The sequence below is a fragment of the Leuciscus leuciscus genome, assembly GCF_965113295.1.
Source record: "Leuciscus leuciscus genome assembly, chromosome: 23".
Taxonomy (NCBI): Eukaryota; Metazoa; Chordata; class Actinopteri; order Cypriniformes; family Leuciscidae; genus Leuciscus; species Leuciscus leuciscus.
This window is the reverse complement of record NC_138747.1, coordinates 27,711,343-27,724,605: the sequence shown is the minus strand read 5'-3', so window position 1 is coordinate 27,724,605 and position 13,263 is coordinate 27,711,343. Positions and strand designations below refer to the sequence as shown.

At 37.1% G+C, this 13,263-nt stretch overlaps 2 protein-coding genes across 3 annotated transcripts in view; both read left to right on the top strand.

Annotated features, from left to right (window-relative positions):
• The window catches only part of dgkab (diacylglycerol kinase, alpha b), a 33,486-nt gene extending 32,198 nt beyond the window's left edge, over window positions 1–1,288 (top strand). For both annotated transcript variants that reach the window (XM_082156434.1, XM_082156433.1), the window contains exon 24: window positions 208–1,288. In XM_082156434.1, the coding sequence (XP_082012560.1) occupies window positions 208–285 (78 nt within the window). In that variant the 3' untranslated portion in view covers window positions 286–1,288. The remainder of the gene's footprint in view (window positions 1–207) is intronic.
• A 732-nt stretch (window positions 1,289–2,020) lies between these two features.
• serinc3 (serine incorporator 3) lies at window positions 2,021–11,814 on the top strand. Its single transcript, XM_082156604.1, has 10 exons — window positions 2,021–2,178; window positions 4,427–4,588; window positions 6,453–6,646; window positions 6,806–6,885; window positions 7,533–7,670; window positions 7,771–7,940; window positions 8,115–8,205; window positions 8,534–8,735; window positions 10,627–10,854; window positions 10,988–11,814. Exons 1-10 carry the CDS (start codon window positions 2,149–2,151, stop codon window positions 11,124–11,126), a joined length of 1,434 nt encoding a protein of 477 aa, XP_082012730.1. The 5' UTR covers window positions 2,021–2,148; the 3' UTR covers window positions 11,127–11,814.
• Window positions 11,815–13,263: the final 1,449 nt, after the last annotated feature.

The following is a 13,263-nucleotide window of genomic DNA, read 5'->3' as shown; positions in this document are numbered from 1 at the left end:
ACACATTTTCATGCATTAAGGTTATTATATAGTCAGTGTTAGTTTGTTTACATCCATTTCTCATTCATTTAAATGTTTCATTATGCATCAGTTGTTTAATGGTATGGATGTTGCTGCCATTTAATCGCATAACAATATTTATAGTATTATATTTAGTTTTATATTCTTCCTAAATAACATCAGTATTTTCTGTCTGTCTGTCTGTAGATTCACATCACACACAAAAATCAGGCTAATATGTTGATGGCTCCTTCTGCTAAAACACTGGGATGCTTCCCCAAGTAAAACGGAGGCTTGAAGATCATATCACTGAAGATAAAGATGTGAAGGAAAATATATTTTTAGAGCATTATGCTATAATATTTATATAAGAATAATGTATTTTCTTGCCTTCATTACACTAGGCTTGTGTTTAGCTTTAGTGCTAATTTGGTTGGCACATAAATTATGTATTTTCCGTTAGTTAAGAATACTAAGAATGTCTAATACAGTAATAATACTAGTATCTTGCAAAATGGGATTATGATTTTGTGATTGGTAATGCTTTACAACAAGGCTGTATTATGCAAGCAAGTATTTCCCATCATGCTTTTTTTGGGGGGGCTCCAGGAACATGTTTGGGAACCACTGGTTCTAACAGCCTTCATGTATTGTTCTTTTCTAAAATGTTTGATCTTGAAACTCTGATGTCATGTTTTTAGGTGTGTTAATTACAGTATGTGTGAACATTTGCAAACTCGTGATCTCTCTATGGGATATGTGATCTTAAATACATGTCTACTTTAAAGTAAAAATCGATGGAAACACATCTTTCGGATGGAATTAAATAACATGTATTTTAGGTGTCTTGTTCACTATATATTTTTAAGCAGTGATGTACACCGAGTGAACAAGACGGAGGGAAGTTAGCAAGGGAAGGGCATAAAAAAAGTGGACGACAACCCTTGACCATGGCACTGCCACAGTACTTTTTTTATTTTAGACAGTCATGTTGTAATGTAGCCATTCAGTTTTGAGTCAGTTGCACATTTTCACCTCTGGATATCAGTAAAGCTGCACGGAAATCTCAACATGAGAACATCATTGAAATTCTGTCTTGTTCTGTCCAACTCTATTTTTTCACCCAGTCGCTTTTGGTATTTAGTCTTCAAATTCATTAAGTTATGAAGGTTCTGTTACATAATTAATTTTTAAACATGCAATATTTACATTTTATTAAGGGGAAATCAGGGTTTTCACAAGTGCAATATCATATTCTCAGAAAATTGGTCAAAAATCCATACAGTTCCTCTTGGGCATTAAGTTGTTCATTAGCCTTTATTTATATATATATATATATATATATATATATATATATATATATATATATATATATATATATATATAAAATAAAACTTGGCTTGTTTTTCAAAAATAAACAAACTTTAATAAAGTGTGACAACTTAATCTTATCAGCATCATTTATAGGCTACATTTTTTTAGTATATGTAAATTTACTGAAAGGTAAATTTCAGTTTAGCCAGGTGACCCAGTTATAAATTAATTCACAATATGCACACATTCACTCTTAATCCTTTGCCTAATATGCTAAAAACGACTAATAATTTAGCTTTCCTTTATTTCATATAGCCGCGGAGGAAATCATTTTAGTAACGTAAAACAGAAACATTCTCTTGTGAAACATTGTCCCATTCATAGCAATCTAGCAATAAATAAATAATAAATAAACAGTCAAGGTAGCGAATCCGACAATGACGAAGGCTTTGCTTATGAATATTACCGCTGTCAGACACATAGAATAATTAATATTCATGAGGTAATGGTTAGCTCAAAAAGAACGCCTATTCTTCTAATTGGTTAGCATTTTGGAGTGCATCTCCCTTTCAGCAAATCAGCAAGGCCTGTTAGGTAGACGTCACAAAGCCTAATTAATATTAATGATGTTTGGTCACGTGACGGATCTCCCACCTGTCATTCCAGAACTCAAACACAGACGCATCTGATTGTCTACATGAATTTCTGCCAGCATGAAATGTTAAATTCTGTTTTTATTGGCTTAGTTATTATTCTGAAATGACTCGCACATTACTTTAACAGGAGATCAGTGGCATTGCGTCTCTTGAAGACTCTTGATTTTGTTGTTAAGCTATGGGTGCTGTGCTGGGGACCCTGAGTTGGGTAAGTTGATTTGGATATATATTCACTTTTTTTTCTTTTTCGGTTGGAAATATAATGAATGTTCACGAATCAAAGGAATTTCATTCATGTGTAATGAAAGCAGGACAGGTCAAGAAAATCCGTTTCTTACGCTCGCGCTTAACTGGATTAGTCATATTATTGTTTCCTCTGACTGTCAGCAGCGCGCGACACTGGGTCAGTTCGGTTACGTCACGGCCGTTACATTCACATTATTAAGTTATAAAAACGTTATTTCTCAGAACATTCAAAATATTCAGTTTATTAAATGTTTTAAAAACGTTTTTTCTTGGTTATACGAATGTTAAAGGAGTATAATTTTGCGAAACATTATGGCAATGTTACTTTCAAATGTTTTCATAACATTCTGAAACATTTAAAAAACGTTAAACGAACGTCCAGCTGAACTGTTACAAGAAAAATGTTCAATGAACAATTAATGTATAATTTTTTGTGTGTGTGCTAACGTTTTGAGAACATTATTGCTTTAAACGAGTAACGTTACTGGAAGAACGATGTTCATAACTTTGTGAACATTGCCAGAACGTTAGAAATTTCTGAGAACGTTCCCTGTTCGCTTGGCACATTTTCCTCTATTGTGTGGAACTGTTGATGGTTGTTTTGTGATTTGCCTCATTCAGCTGCACGTTATATACTATTACTGTATTGCAGTTAAATAATATAATTATAAACAGGTGAATTCTTTGGAATAATATTAAAGACATGATGAATTATACATAATATTATTAAACAGGCCTCAATTCTTGAGAATATCATTATATATGTTTACCACCCATTATTTTTTACACACAGATAGTCCTGCTGTGCACATGACTTCTCAAGGTGACAGTAGTATTAAGTTGTTTACAACAGACTGAGCTCAGATCAGATCAGATCTCATCAGCTGACTGTTTCAAATCTTAGTGTCTAATTAATAAACAGTGTTAAACCTCCTGCTCAAGTCTTAATAACATTACATTCTTAATATTAACGTCCATCAATATCCTGTGTGCAAGTGTTGTCAAGGCAAATCAAGTTCAAGTATCTCTTTTTATATCTACATAGTAGGCTGCTTTGTAATCAGTTTATGACAGGTATTGATATATAAAGTATGAACAAACGTGTTGTGTACATATTTGTTCATACTATATATCAATACTTGTCTGATTGTTCCAGTGCAAATTTGTTTGAAACTGACAAATTTTCTGTGACATATCAGAATCTTCTCATAAATAATTAAACATATACAGGTGCTGGTCATAGAATTAGAATATCATCAAAAAGTTGATTTATTTCAAGAATTCAACATAACAGGTGAAACTAATATATTATATAGACTTGACATGCAAAGTGAGATATTTCAAGCCTTTATTTGTTATAATTGTGATGATTATGGCTTACAGCTTATGAAACCCACGAAATCAAAATCCCAGAAAATTAGAATATTACATGAAATCACACAGTAATTACACAGTGATACCATGGTCATTGAACCAGGTTTTGGTTATTTTGGCAGTGTGGGCAGGTGCAAATCCTGCTGGAAAATGAAGGAAGCATGAAGTGCTCTGGAAATGTCCTGGTAGACGGCTGCGTTGACTCTGGATTTAATAAAGCACAGTGGACCAAAGTCCTCTTTTCTGATGAGAGCAAATTTTGCATCATTTGGAAACCAAGGTCACAGAGTCTGGAGGAAGAATGGAGAGGCACACAATCCAAGATGAAGTCCAGTGTGAAGTTTCCACAGTCTGTGTTGGTTTGGGGAGCCATGTCATCGGCTGGTGTTGGTCCACTGTGCTGTCCACTCAACACAGACGTCTACCAGGACATTTCCAGAGCACTTCATGCTTCCTTCATTTTCCAGCAGGATCTGCACCTGCCCACACTGCCAAAATAACCAAAACCTGGTTCAAGTATTACTGTGTAATTACTGTGTGATTTCATGTAATTTTCTACTTTTCTGGGATTTTGATTTTGTGGGTTTCATAAGCTGTAAGCCATAATCATCAAAATTATAACAAATAAAGGCTTGAAATATCTCACTTTGCATGTAATGAGTCTATATAATATATTAGTTTCACCTGTTAAGTTGAATTCTTGAAATAAATCAACTTTTTGATGATATTCTAATTTTATGACCAGCACCTGTACATTAACGGTTAACGTTGCCTTTGTATGCACAGGATGGCTGACTTGAATTATCTATGGCTTTTTTCTTCTTCTTTTTTTGCAGGTTTCTTGCCTTTGCAACTGTGCAGCATGTCTAAGGTGTCGATGCTGCCCACAGATCAAGAACTCCATTGTGACCCGAATCATGTATGCCTTCATCCTTCTGCTCGGCACCATCATTGCCTGTGTGATGTTGTCGCCTGGTGTTGAACGACAACTTAAAAGAGTAAGTATGAAGCATTAGTAGGGTTAGAAATAATCAAATAACTCAAGTAATGTACACCAATAAACTGACATGGGCTCATTACATTAGTGAATTTATTAACCAGACACTCAACAAGATTTTTGTCTCTTAAATGCTGAGATAAAAGAGGATAAACAAACAAATAATGTTTGTAGATGATTTGACAACGAAAGATTGACATTTCCCAAACACGCTCGAAGTGCTCGACCAATCACAACACACTGATCCAGCCGACCAATCAGAGCACAGTGTGCTTTTCAGAAGGAGGGGCTTCATAGAGACAGGAACTAAACAGGGCTGCGTTTCCCAAACAACTACGTAACTCGCTACTTTACTACCATAGTACGATGCATAGTTGAAGAAATCAACTAGCTGTTTTCCGAAACCGTACTGTCGCAAATTGGTCATTCAACCACGTTGGTTAATGATGTCACGCAGGTGGTGGAGTAATAACTTCTTTTAATGAATCTGTTTAAGATCGAATTAACACTAGATGTTTTGCTTTAAATTCGGACATGGCCTCTGAGGACTATTTCTCATTATTCTCAGTTATTTTGCTTTATTTGTAGATTCAATCATAGGCTCGTTCTTACGCACTAGAGCACGGTCACACATGCGCACTCTTCAAAAACGACACTATAAATCTCTTGACAAACTGAAAGACGTAAATGACATTTGTATGTATTCTAAATAAAAGAAATAAATTGTCCTGAATGTCAGTTTGCTTATTTTGAGTCCACATGTCATGCAAACAAGAAACTCTGCTTCTAACCACAGGTCGAGAGCTGTCGTTCCTAACACACACCTTTGCGATGCCGTTTGCGAATGTTTGTTAGAAATATGTTTTCGGGAGACACAGACTCTTTGAACTATAGGGGCTTTCGCACCGGAGGAACCTTTTCATAGTCCCTAGAACTTTTGGCGGAAGTTCTCGGATTGTGGTGTGTTCGCACCGCAGGAACTAGGAATGATTTTAGTTCTAGGAACTCCTTTTTGGAGGAACTAATTTATCTCCTGCTTGTTCGCTGATTGGCCGAACGCATGCAAAACACCAGCACTTTAAAAAAAAAAAAGCTGTGTAAACACACATACTATAGCTTATATATTTACTCCAGAAACTAACTCTACGAACATGGAACACAGTGATAGATGGACCTCCTAAACTTTACGCTGAGGAGAAAATCCAACGCATCTTTGAGGGGGCCAAAACAATGTCAGAACAATGGGACCAAAACTATGTATTTCTGCTCAGTAGCAACACTGGACATCAACCACACAGCAAACGCTTTTAACTTTTCATTACTGTCTACTTTCGATGTATGACAGTTCTGTCTAATAACGTATTAGACAAGACTGTTAGACAGATCGAAAACTATTGAACACAGAGAATGCGAGCGCTGTTTGCTCAGGCTCTGGCGTTCTCAGTGCCGTCAAAATAAAAGTCACAACATAGCGCAGTTTACGTCACTTCAGAGTTCCTACTGGCGGTGCAAATGCAACCCGGAAAACGTTTCTTAGGGGAACCATTAGTTCTCGGGGAACCAAGTTCCTAAAACTGAGTTCCTATATTCCTATTCGGTGCGAAAGCCCCTTATGCTGATAACAATGGAACTTGGGAACATAATTGTCTAAAGATGCTTTTGGGAAACGCACCCCAGAGCGTTACTGACAGACTGGGAAGAGAGGAGCTGCAACAATGGAGAATATGCGGAAATAATGAAAAATCAAGCATGAAAACCTGTTTTAATAGAGTCCAAAAACAAAAGTCAGGACTTTGAAAGGGGGCATAATATGGCCTCTTTAAGACAAAAATACTAACTTCATCATTTCATGTCTTCATTCTTAGATCCCTGGTTTTTGTTATGGAGGAACAGGCTCCAGTATACCAGGAATTGAGGCCAATGTCCAATGTGAGATTTTTGTTGGTTATAAGGCTGTGTACCGGATTTGCTGTGGCATGAGTTTCTTCTTTCTCACCTTCTCTCTGCTCATGATCAATGTGAAGAACAGCCGAGGTCCCAGAGCTGCAATCCACAATGGGTTAGTCCATTGAAATATGGACCCAAATTACTAGTCATTTTCCTGATTATAAACTAGAATTTCCAATACATGTAATCCAGTTTGCAGCTTTAATACTAGTATTTTGCCATGCGTTGAAGCTACTGAGATATATTTGAACACTTCTCTATATTTCATCAGGTTCTGGTTTTTCAAGATTGCAGTCATGATTGCCGTCACTGTTGGTGCCTTTTATATTCCAGACGAGCCTTTTACCCGAAGTAAGAATGCAACTCATTTTATAAATCGGATCGAATTGCTTGTAAAATTGTCCATTTGTGAAATGGCTAATTTATACACAGCTATATTAAATATAATGAATATCTTGAATGCAATATCTGTGTTTATATCTGACATTAAATAATATCAGATATCACTGCAATAGAAGTCACCCTTGTTTCTGTGAGTCCTAGACTTAATAATAATAATAATTTCAGTTGAATCTTTGCCAGTGATGAGATTACATGTTAATAATAAGGATATAATAATTTTGATGTTGACCTTTTGCTATTCAGCCAAAAATGAACATGCTGTCATCATTTACTCACCCTTATGTCAAAAGACAAACAAAACTATATGAATTATATTATTTGGTGGATGATTTTTTTTCTGTTTATTATTATTAATAAATTTAACTAATTATTGAGTATTGGCATATTTCCTAACATTGCTGTTGCTTACATTTTAATGTCATTCCTAACAGCATTCCTGTGGTAAAAACAATGTAATGCATCTTATCTTTTTACGTATTGATTTTTTTTATTGTTTAGTTCAGTTGAATGGCCAAATGCTGAACATGCTTTTTTCCTGAAGGCCTTCATAACTCATATTTATGCCCATCTCATTTTGGTTGTGTCTCTTTTATTAGTGTGGTTTATTGTGGGAACCTGTGGAGCGTTTTGCTTTATTCTGATTCAACTGGTTTTGCTTATTGACTTTGCCCACTCGTGGAATGAGTCCTGGGTTGATAAAATGGAAAAAGAAAACACAAAGAGGTGGTATATAGGTGGGTAAATTTGTTACACATGTAAAGATTTTTATTCTACATGGCGGAATATTTTGTCATATAATGTAAGTCTGAGTACTTTTATGACCCTTGCTTCTAGCCTTGCTGTCGGTAACAGGACTGAACTATATTCTGTCCTTCACGGCTGCCGTTCTCTGCTATAACATCTACACTCGGCCCGAGGGATGCGTGCTTAACAAGTTCTTCATCACCTTCAACATGTCAATATGTGTCACAGCTTCAGCCCTGTCTGTACTGCCCAGAATTCAGGTAGTTGCTGTTAAAATTTGTACTAGTCAGTACCAGCCATATAAATGTATTCATGCCATACAGTTTTCCCTTGTAATTACATCTATATTTCAAGTTCATGTTTTTTTCCTGATTTATGTATTTTAATTGTGTGTGTGTGTGTGTGTGTGTGTGTGTGTGTGTGTGTGATTCTAGGATTACCAGCCCAGATCTGGTCTTCTCCAGTCATCCATTATGACTTTGTACACCATGTACCTTACCTGGTCAGCCATGACCAATGAACCAGGTTAGCAGCTTCACAAGAGTTTTTTTACATATAATTTTTTAGGAATCGTTAAAATATTTGGTGTCCAGGACGCCGTGAGCCTAGAGACCATTGTGCACACCGTGAGTTTTGCATCTTAAATGTGTGTGATATTTATATATATATATACAGTATAAATAGTGCCCATAAAAGACTGTTACGTTTGTAGAGGATTGGACCAGGAAACAGTATTCATGATGTCACGACCAACAAGCGGATAAGCTTGAAAAAACGTATTTCAGGTGATTTTCAATGCTAGGTATTGTCAAGGTCTTGACAGTTTTGATTTGTGTCCATCCCTCACCTCCAGACCGCACATGCAACCCGAATCTGTTCAGCATCTTCCAGCAGATCACGTCGTCCACCGTCGCCCCGCTGGAGATTGAGAACCAGACTGCCGTCATCATCATCGACACAGAGGAAACTGTGCCGACGGCCCCATACCTGCGCTGGTGGGACGCTCAAAGCATCGTCGGACTGGCCATTTTTATCCTCTGCATTTTGTATTCAAGGTACATTGTTTTTTTTGTTTTTTTTGGATTTATACAGTCATTGATAAAAATATTGGCAACCTTGGACTTTTTCCCTAATAATTAGCTATTTTCCCTAAAAAATGAAGTGAAAAAAAATTAAGTATTTGGTCTCCCCTTTTATTTATTTCACTGTTAAAGGCAACTTGAAACAAATTGCGATAGTCTTTTTTTCTCTGTTGTGTCATATATCCAAGTGAAATGGCTTCTGGAACAAGATCAAATGTAGGGCGGGGCTTGATTTTGTCTGTGAGGAATTGATTGGATGGTTGTGGTTTGCAATTGCCCTCACGCCACTAAACACATCAGCAGAGAAGTCACCATGAAATCACAATTCTTATTTTTTATGGACTATAGCAGATTCATCTGTGCACATCATTATTAATTTTTTTTACTTTATTTGGAATCAGAATAACTTCCCCTCCCTTTTGCAGCATCTCTTCTCTTCTCTGATGACGAGGGCAGAGCAACCTGTCACTCACATGAGATCCACCAATAGCAAACCACAACCATCCAATCAATTCCCCACGGGCAAAATCAAGCCCCGCCTAGAGCTGTAGTACTCGAGTCCGGTCTCGAGACCGTTTTTCTATGGTCTCGGAGTCGCTGGTATTCGGACTCAGACTTGTCTCGGTCTCGGCCACTGGTCTTGCCAAATGTGGCTTTTGGTCTCGACCGAGTCCAGGTGTCTTTATTATGTTCCCAGTAAGCACACATACGTTGCCGCGATATTAAAACAAAATATTATTTGAGGGAAAATGAAACACTGGCCACCTAATAACTAGCGATGGGCATTTCGGCTCTTTTTCGTGAGCCGGCTCTTTTGACTCACAAACGGCTCTTTCAAAAATAAATGTTTAAATAAACTCGCTGAAAGTCCACCGCTAGTGCAACGTGAATATTCACATTTTTAATTGTCCATAACAACCCGAAAACGTGCCTGCTTGCCTTGCACTTCTAATTAATGGGCAAAGTTTTCCGACCTTTTTTTTTTGTGTGTGTGTGGATGTTATTATATAAAATTATAATTTTTCGTCACGTCATCCGCCCGATCCACGGTTTATCCGCATCTCTAGTGTGTGTGTGGGTGTGTGAGTTGGCTCGGCCTTCCCTGTATGATTGACAGGAACAGAATGTGAGGCTGATAAAACAGTCGAAACGAATGTGTGTGCTCCTTTAGGCCATTATAATTTTTTTTTTTTTTTTTTTGAATTAGTCAATTATTTTAAATACAATTAAAATCATTCATAATTTAATTATTACATAATGATTTAATTTCTATAGGCTATATTTTTTAGCAGACTTTTTTTTCCTGTCCTGGACTCGGTCTTGTCTTGGACTCGAACCTCTTTGGACTTGGTCTTGACTTGGACTCGACTAGTCCTGGTCTTGGACTCGACAAAGGTGGTCTTGACTACAGCCCTAGCCCCGCCCTACATTTGTTCTTGTTCCAGAAGTCGTTTGTCCAAGCTTTTGACTGGTAGTTTATATAAACAGATTAATAAACATGCTTGAATACCTTAAAGGATTAGTTCACTTCAGAATAACTATTTCCTGATAATTTACCCACCCCCACGTCATCCAATATGTGCGGGTCTTTCTTTCTTCAGTCGAAAAGAAATTAAGGTTTTTGAGGAAGACATTCCAGGATTTTTCTCCATAATTTTCTTAATTTCTTTTCGACTGAAGAAAGAAAGACCCACACATATTGGATGACGTGGGGGTGAGTAAATGATCAGGAAATTTCTATTCTGAAGTGAACTAATCCTTTAATACTCTCTAATATCACAACATAAGCATCCAGATGGGCCATATTAGAGTTGTAATGCTTATGTCATAAAGAGCCTAAATTGTTTTGTTTTTGTCTTGGCAGTATACGCTCTTCCAATACCAGTCAAGTTAATAAACTGACGTTAGCAGCTAAAGACACCAGCGTCGTGGATGACAGCGGCTCAAGAAGTCCTGAGATAGAAAAGGCTTCAACACCATTACATGTGGAGGACAATGAAAGAGACACTGTTCAGTACAGCTACGCTTTCTTTCACTTCATGCTGTTCCTGGCGTCTCTTTACATCATGATGACCCTCACCAACTGGTACAGGTGTGTGTGACGGCAGTGCAACAAGATTTCCCAGTCATTACTTAAACACACACACAATAGTAGGCGTTTCATATAGTTCTATTTTGTAAAACCATTGTTAACCGAGTGATTATTGATTTTATTGTCACCCCAGTCCTGATGCAGAATACAGTGCCATGACGAGCAAGTGGCCAGCAGTGTGGGTGAAGATCTCCTCCAGTTGGGTCTGTCTCACATTATACACCTGGACTCTGGTTGCTCCTATGATTCTCACCAACAGAGACTTCACATAGAGGCATTTCTGCAGCAATGTCCTGCAACCTTAATGCTATTATGAAAATATTTCTGTCATGGCAACTCTCTGAGTGTTTAGCATGGTAATGGATCTGACAGTGTTAACATGTTTGGTCTTGGCGGAGTAGATCTGCTGCTGTTGTTGTTGTAGAGAAAGTTCGGGACTTGTTCGGTTTCTGAAAGCGCACTGCAACTTATACAGCAAATGTTGACGAAGTATTTGAATGTTGAGAGGCGATCTCATTGGCTGCTGATACAGCAAGAACCAATCAGCTGTGCCCTATAGACGTTATGCGCCAGAGAAACGAGGGCGCCGCCATCTTTAGAATATTGTCTTTGAACTTCCGTTTTTGCGGTCGCTCTGCATATTCCTATGGCATTGCTGTCCAGGAGTAATTAGCTTTTGAAGTGCATTTACTTAATATAAAGTTAACAAAAGTTTAAAAAAAGTTATCATGAGGACTGTGATGTTTAAACCAGATGTCTTAACAAATGTCAGTCGACCGGGAAGATTTTAAAACGAGCCGTTCATTCATAAATACGCAAGATCGCCGTGTAAATAAAACCGGAAGTCAAAAGACAAACGAGCGTAGCGCTGAAAAGGGGCGGGGCTACATAAGGTCTATAGAGAATGATGTGATTGCAAGAAGATTGGGTTAAAGGGTTAGTTCACCCAAAAATGAAAATGATGTCAGTAATTACTCACCCTCATGTTGTTCCAACCGCGTAAGACCTTCGTTCATCTTCGGAACACAAATTAAGATCTTTTTTATTAAATCTGAGAGCTGTCTCACTCCTCCATAGGTTTCTAAGGGACTGAAACTTGCTGGCCCAGAAAAGTTATTAAAGAGATCGTTAATATAGTCCAAGTGACTCCAGTGGCTCAATCTTAAGTTTATCAAGCGACGAGAATACTTTTTGTGCGCAAAAACCCCCCAAAATAACGACTTTATTCCACTATTAATTTCCTTCTCTCTGGGCCTCGAGTTAATTCACGTAGTGTTTTAACGCAGCGCGTCTGTGTTGCATGTCACCACGTAGGCTCACTATTGGCCGACGCTGGTCATGTGTGAGATGTGTGTGACGTATAACACAGACGCGCTACGCTTAAACACTACGTGAAATAACTCGAGGCCCAGAGAGAAGGAAATTAATAGTGGAATAAAGTCGTCATTTTGGGGGTTTTTTGCGCACAAAAAGTATTCTCGTCGCTTGATAAACTTAAGATTGAGCCACTGGAGTCACTTGGACTATATTAACGATGTCTTTAATAACTTTTCTGGGCCAGCAAGTTTCAGTCCCTTAGAAACCTATGGAGGAGTGATCCAGCTCTCAGATTTAATAAAAAATATCTTAATTTGTGTTCGGAAGATGAACGAAGGTCTTACGGGGTTGGAACAACATGAGGGTGAGTAATTACTGACAGAATTTTCATTTTTGGGTGAACTAACCCTTTAAAGACCCATCAGCCTGCGCCATCTAGAGTTTCATGACAGAACTTTTCTATTTGTTTTTATATGTTTAATTTATGGACGTTTTAATTTATTAGAGTTTTAATGTTTTGAAGGATTTTGTTTTTGGACCATTTTGCCTATTAACCTTAGCATGTGGTGAGGATGTTCTCTGTGCTATGGAAGGTTGTTTCTGTACGCAATAAAAAATAAAATAGGTAATTGCGATGACATCTTTTCTCTCACAATTGCAATTTATAAAGTCAGAATTGTGAGATGTAAACTTTACTTTTTTTTCACAGAACTGTGAGTTTATACCTCGCAATACAGACTTCATAACTTGTTAATATTTCAAATTGCAATTGCGAGGGAAAAAAGCCAGAATTGTGTTTTTTATATCTTGCAGTTCTGACTTTATAATTCGCAATTGCAAGTTTAAATCTTACAATTCTGAGAAAAAAAATCTGAATTTGTGAGATATAAAATATTTGTTTGCGATGTAAATTTGCAAACGCGAAAAAAATTCAGAATTGTGAGATAAAAAGTTGCAATTACCTATTTATTTTTAATCTCCGCTTAAATTTTTTTTATTATGGCGAATTTGTATTTTTTTATTTACCCTTAAGTATCTTTTATTTCTATTGGTCAGGCTAAATGGACAGCTCTTTTTATTTTTGTATCTTTT

Excerpts from the sequence above, each read along its gene's own strand:
- serinc3 (XM_082156604.1), top strand. The coding sequence starts at position 2,149 with ATGGGTGCTGTGCTGGGGACCCTGAGTTGG. Across the intron at positions 4,589-6,452 it reads TTGAACGACAACTTAAAAGA|ATCCCTGGTTTTTGTTATGG; the intron begins GTAAGTATGAAG and ends CTTCATTCTTAG. Across the intron at positions 6,647-6,805 it reads AGAGCTGCAATCCACAATGG|GTTCTGGTTTTTCAAGATTG; the intron begins GTTAGTCCATTG and ends ATATTTCATCAG.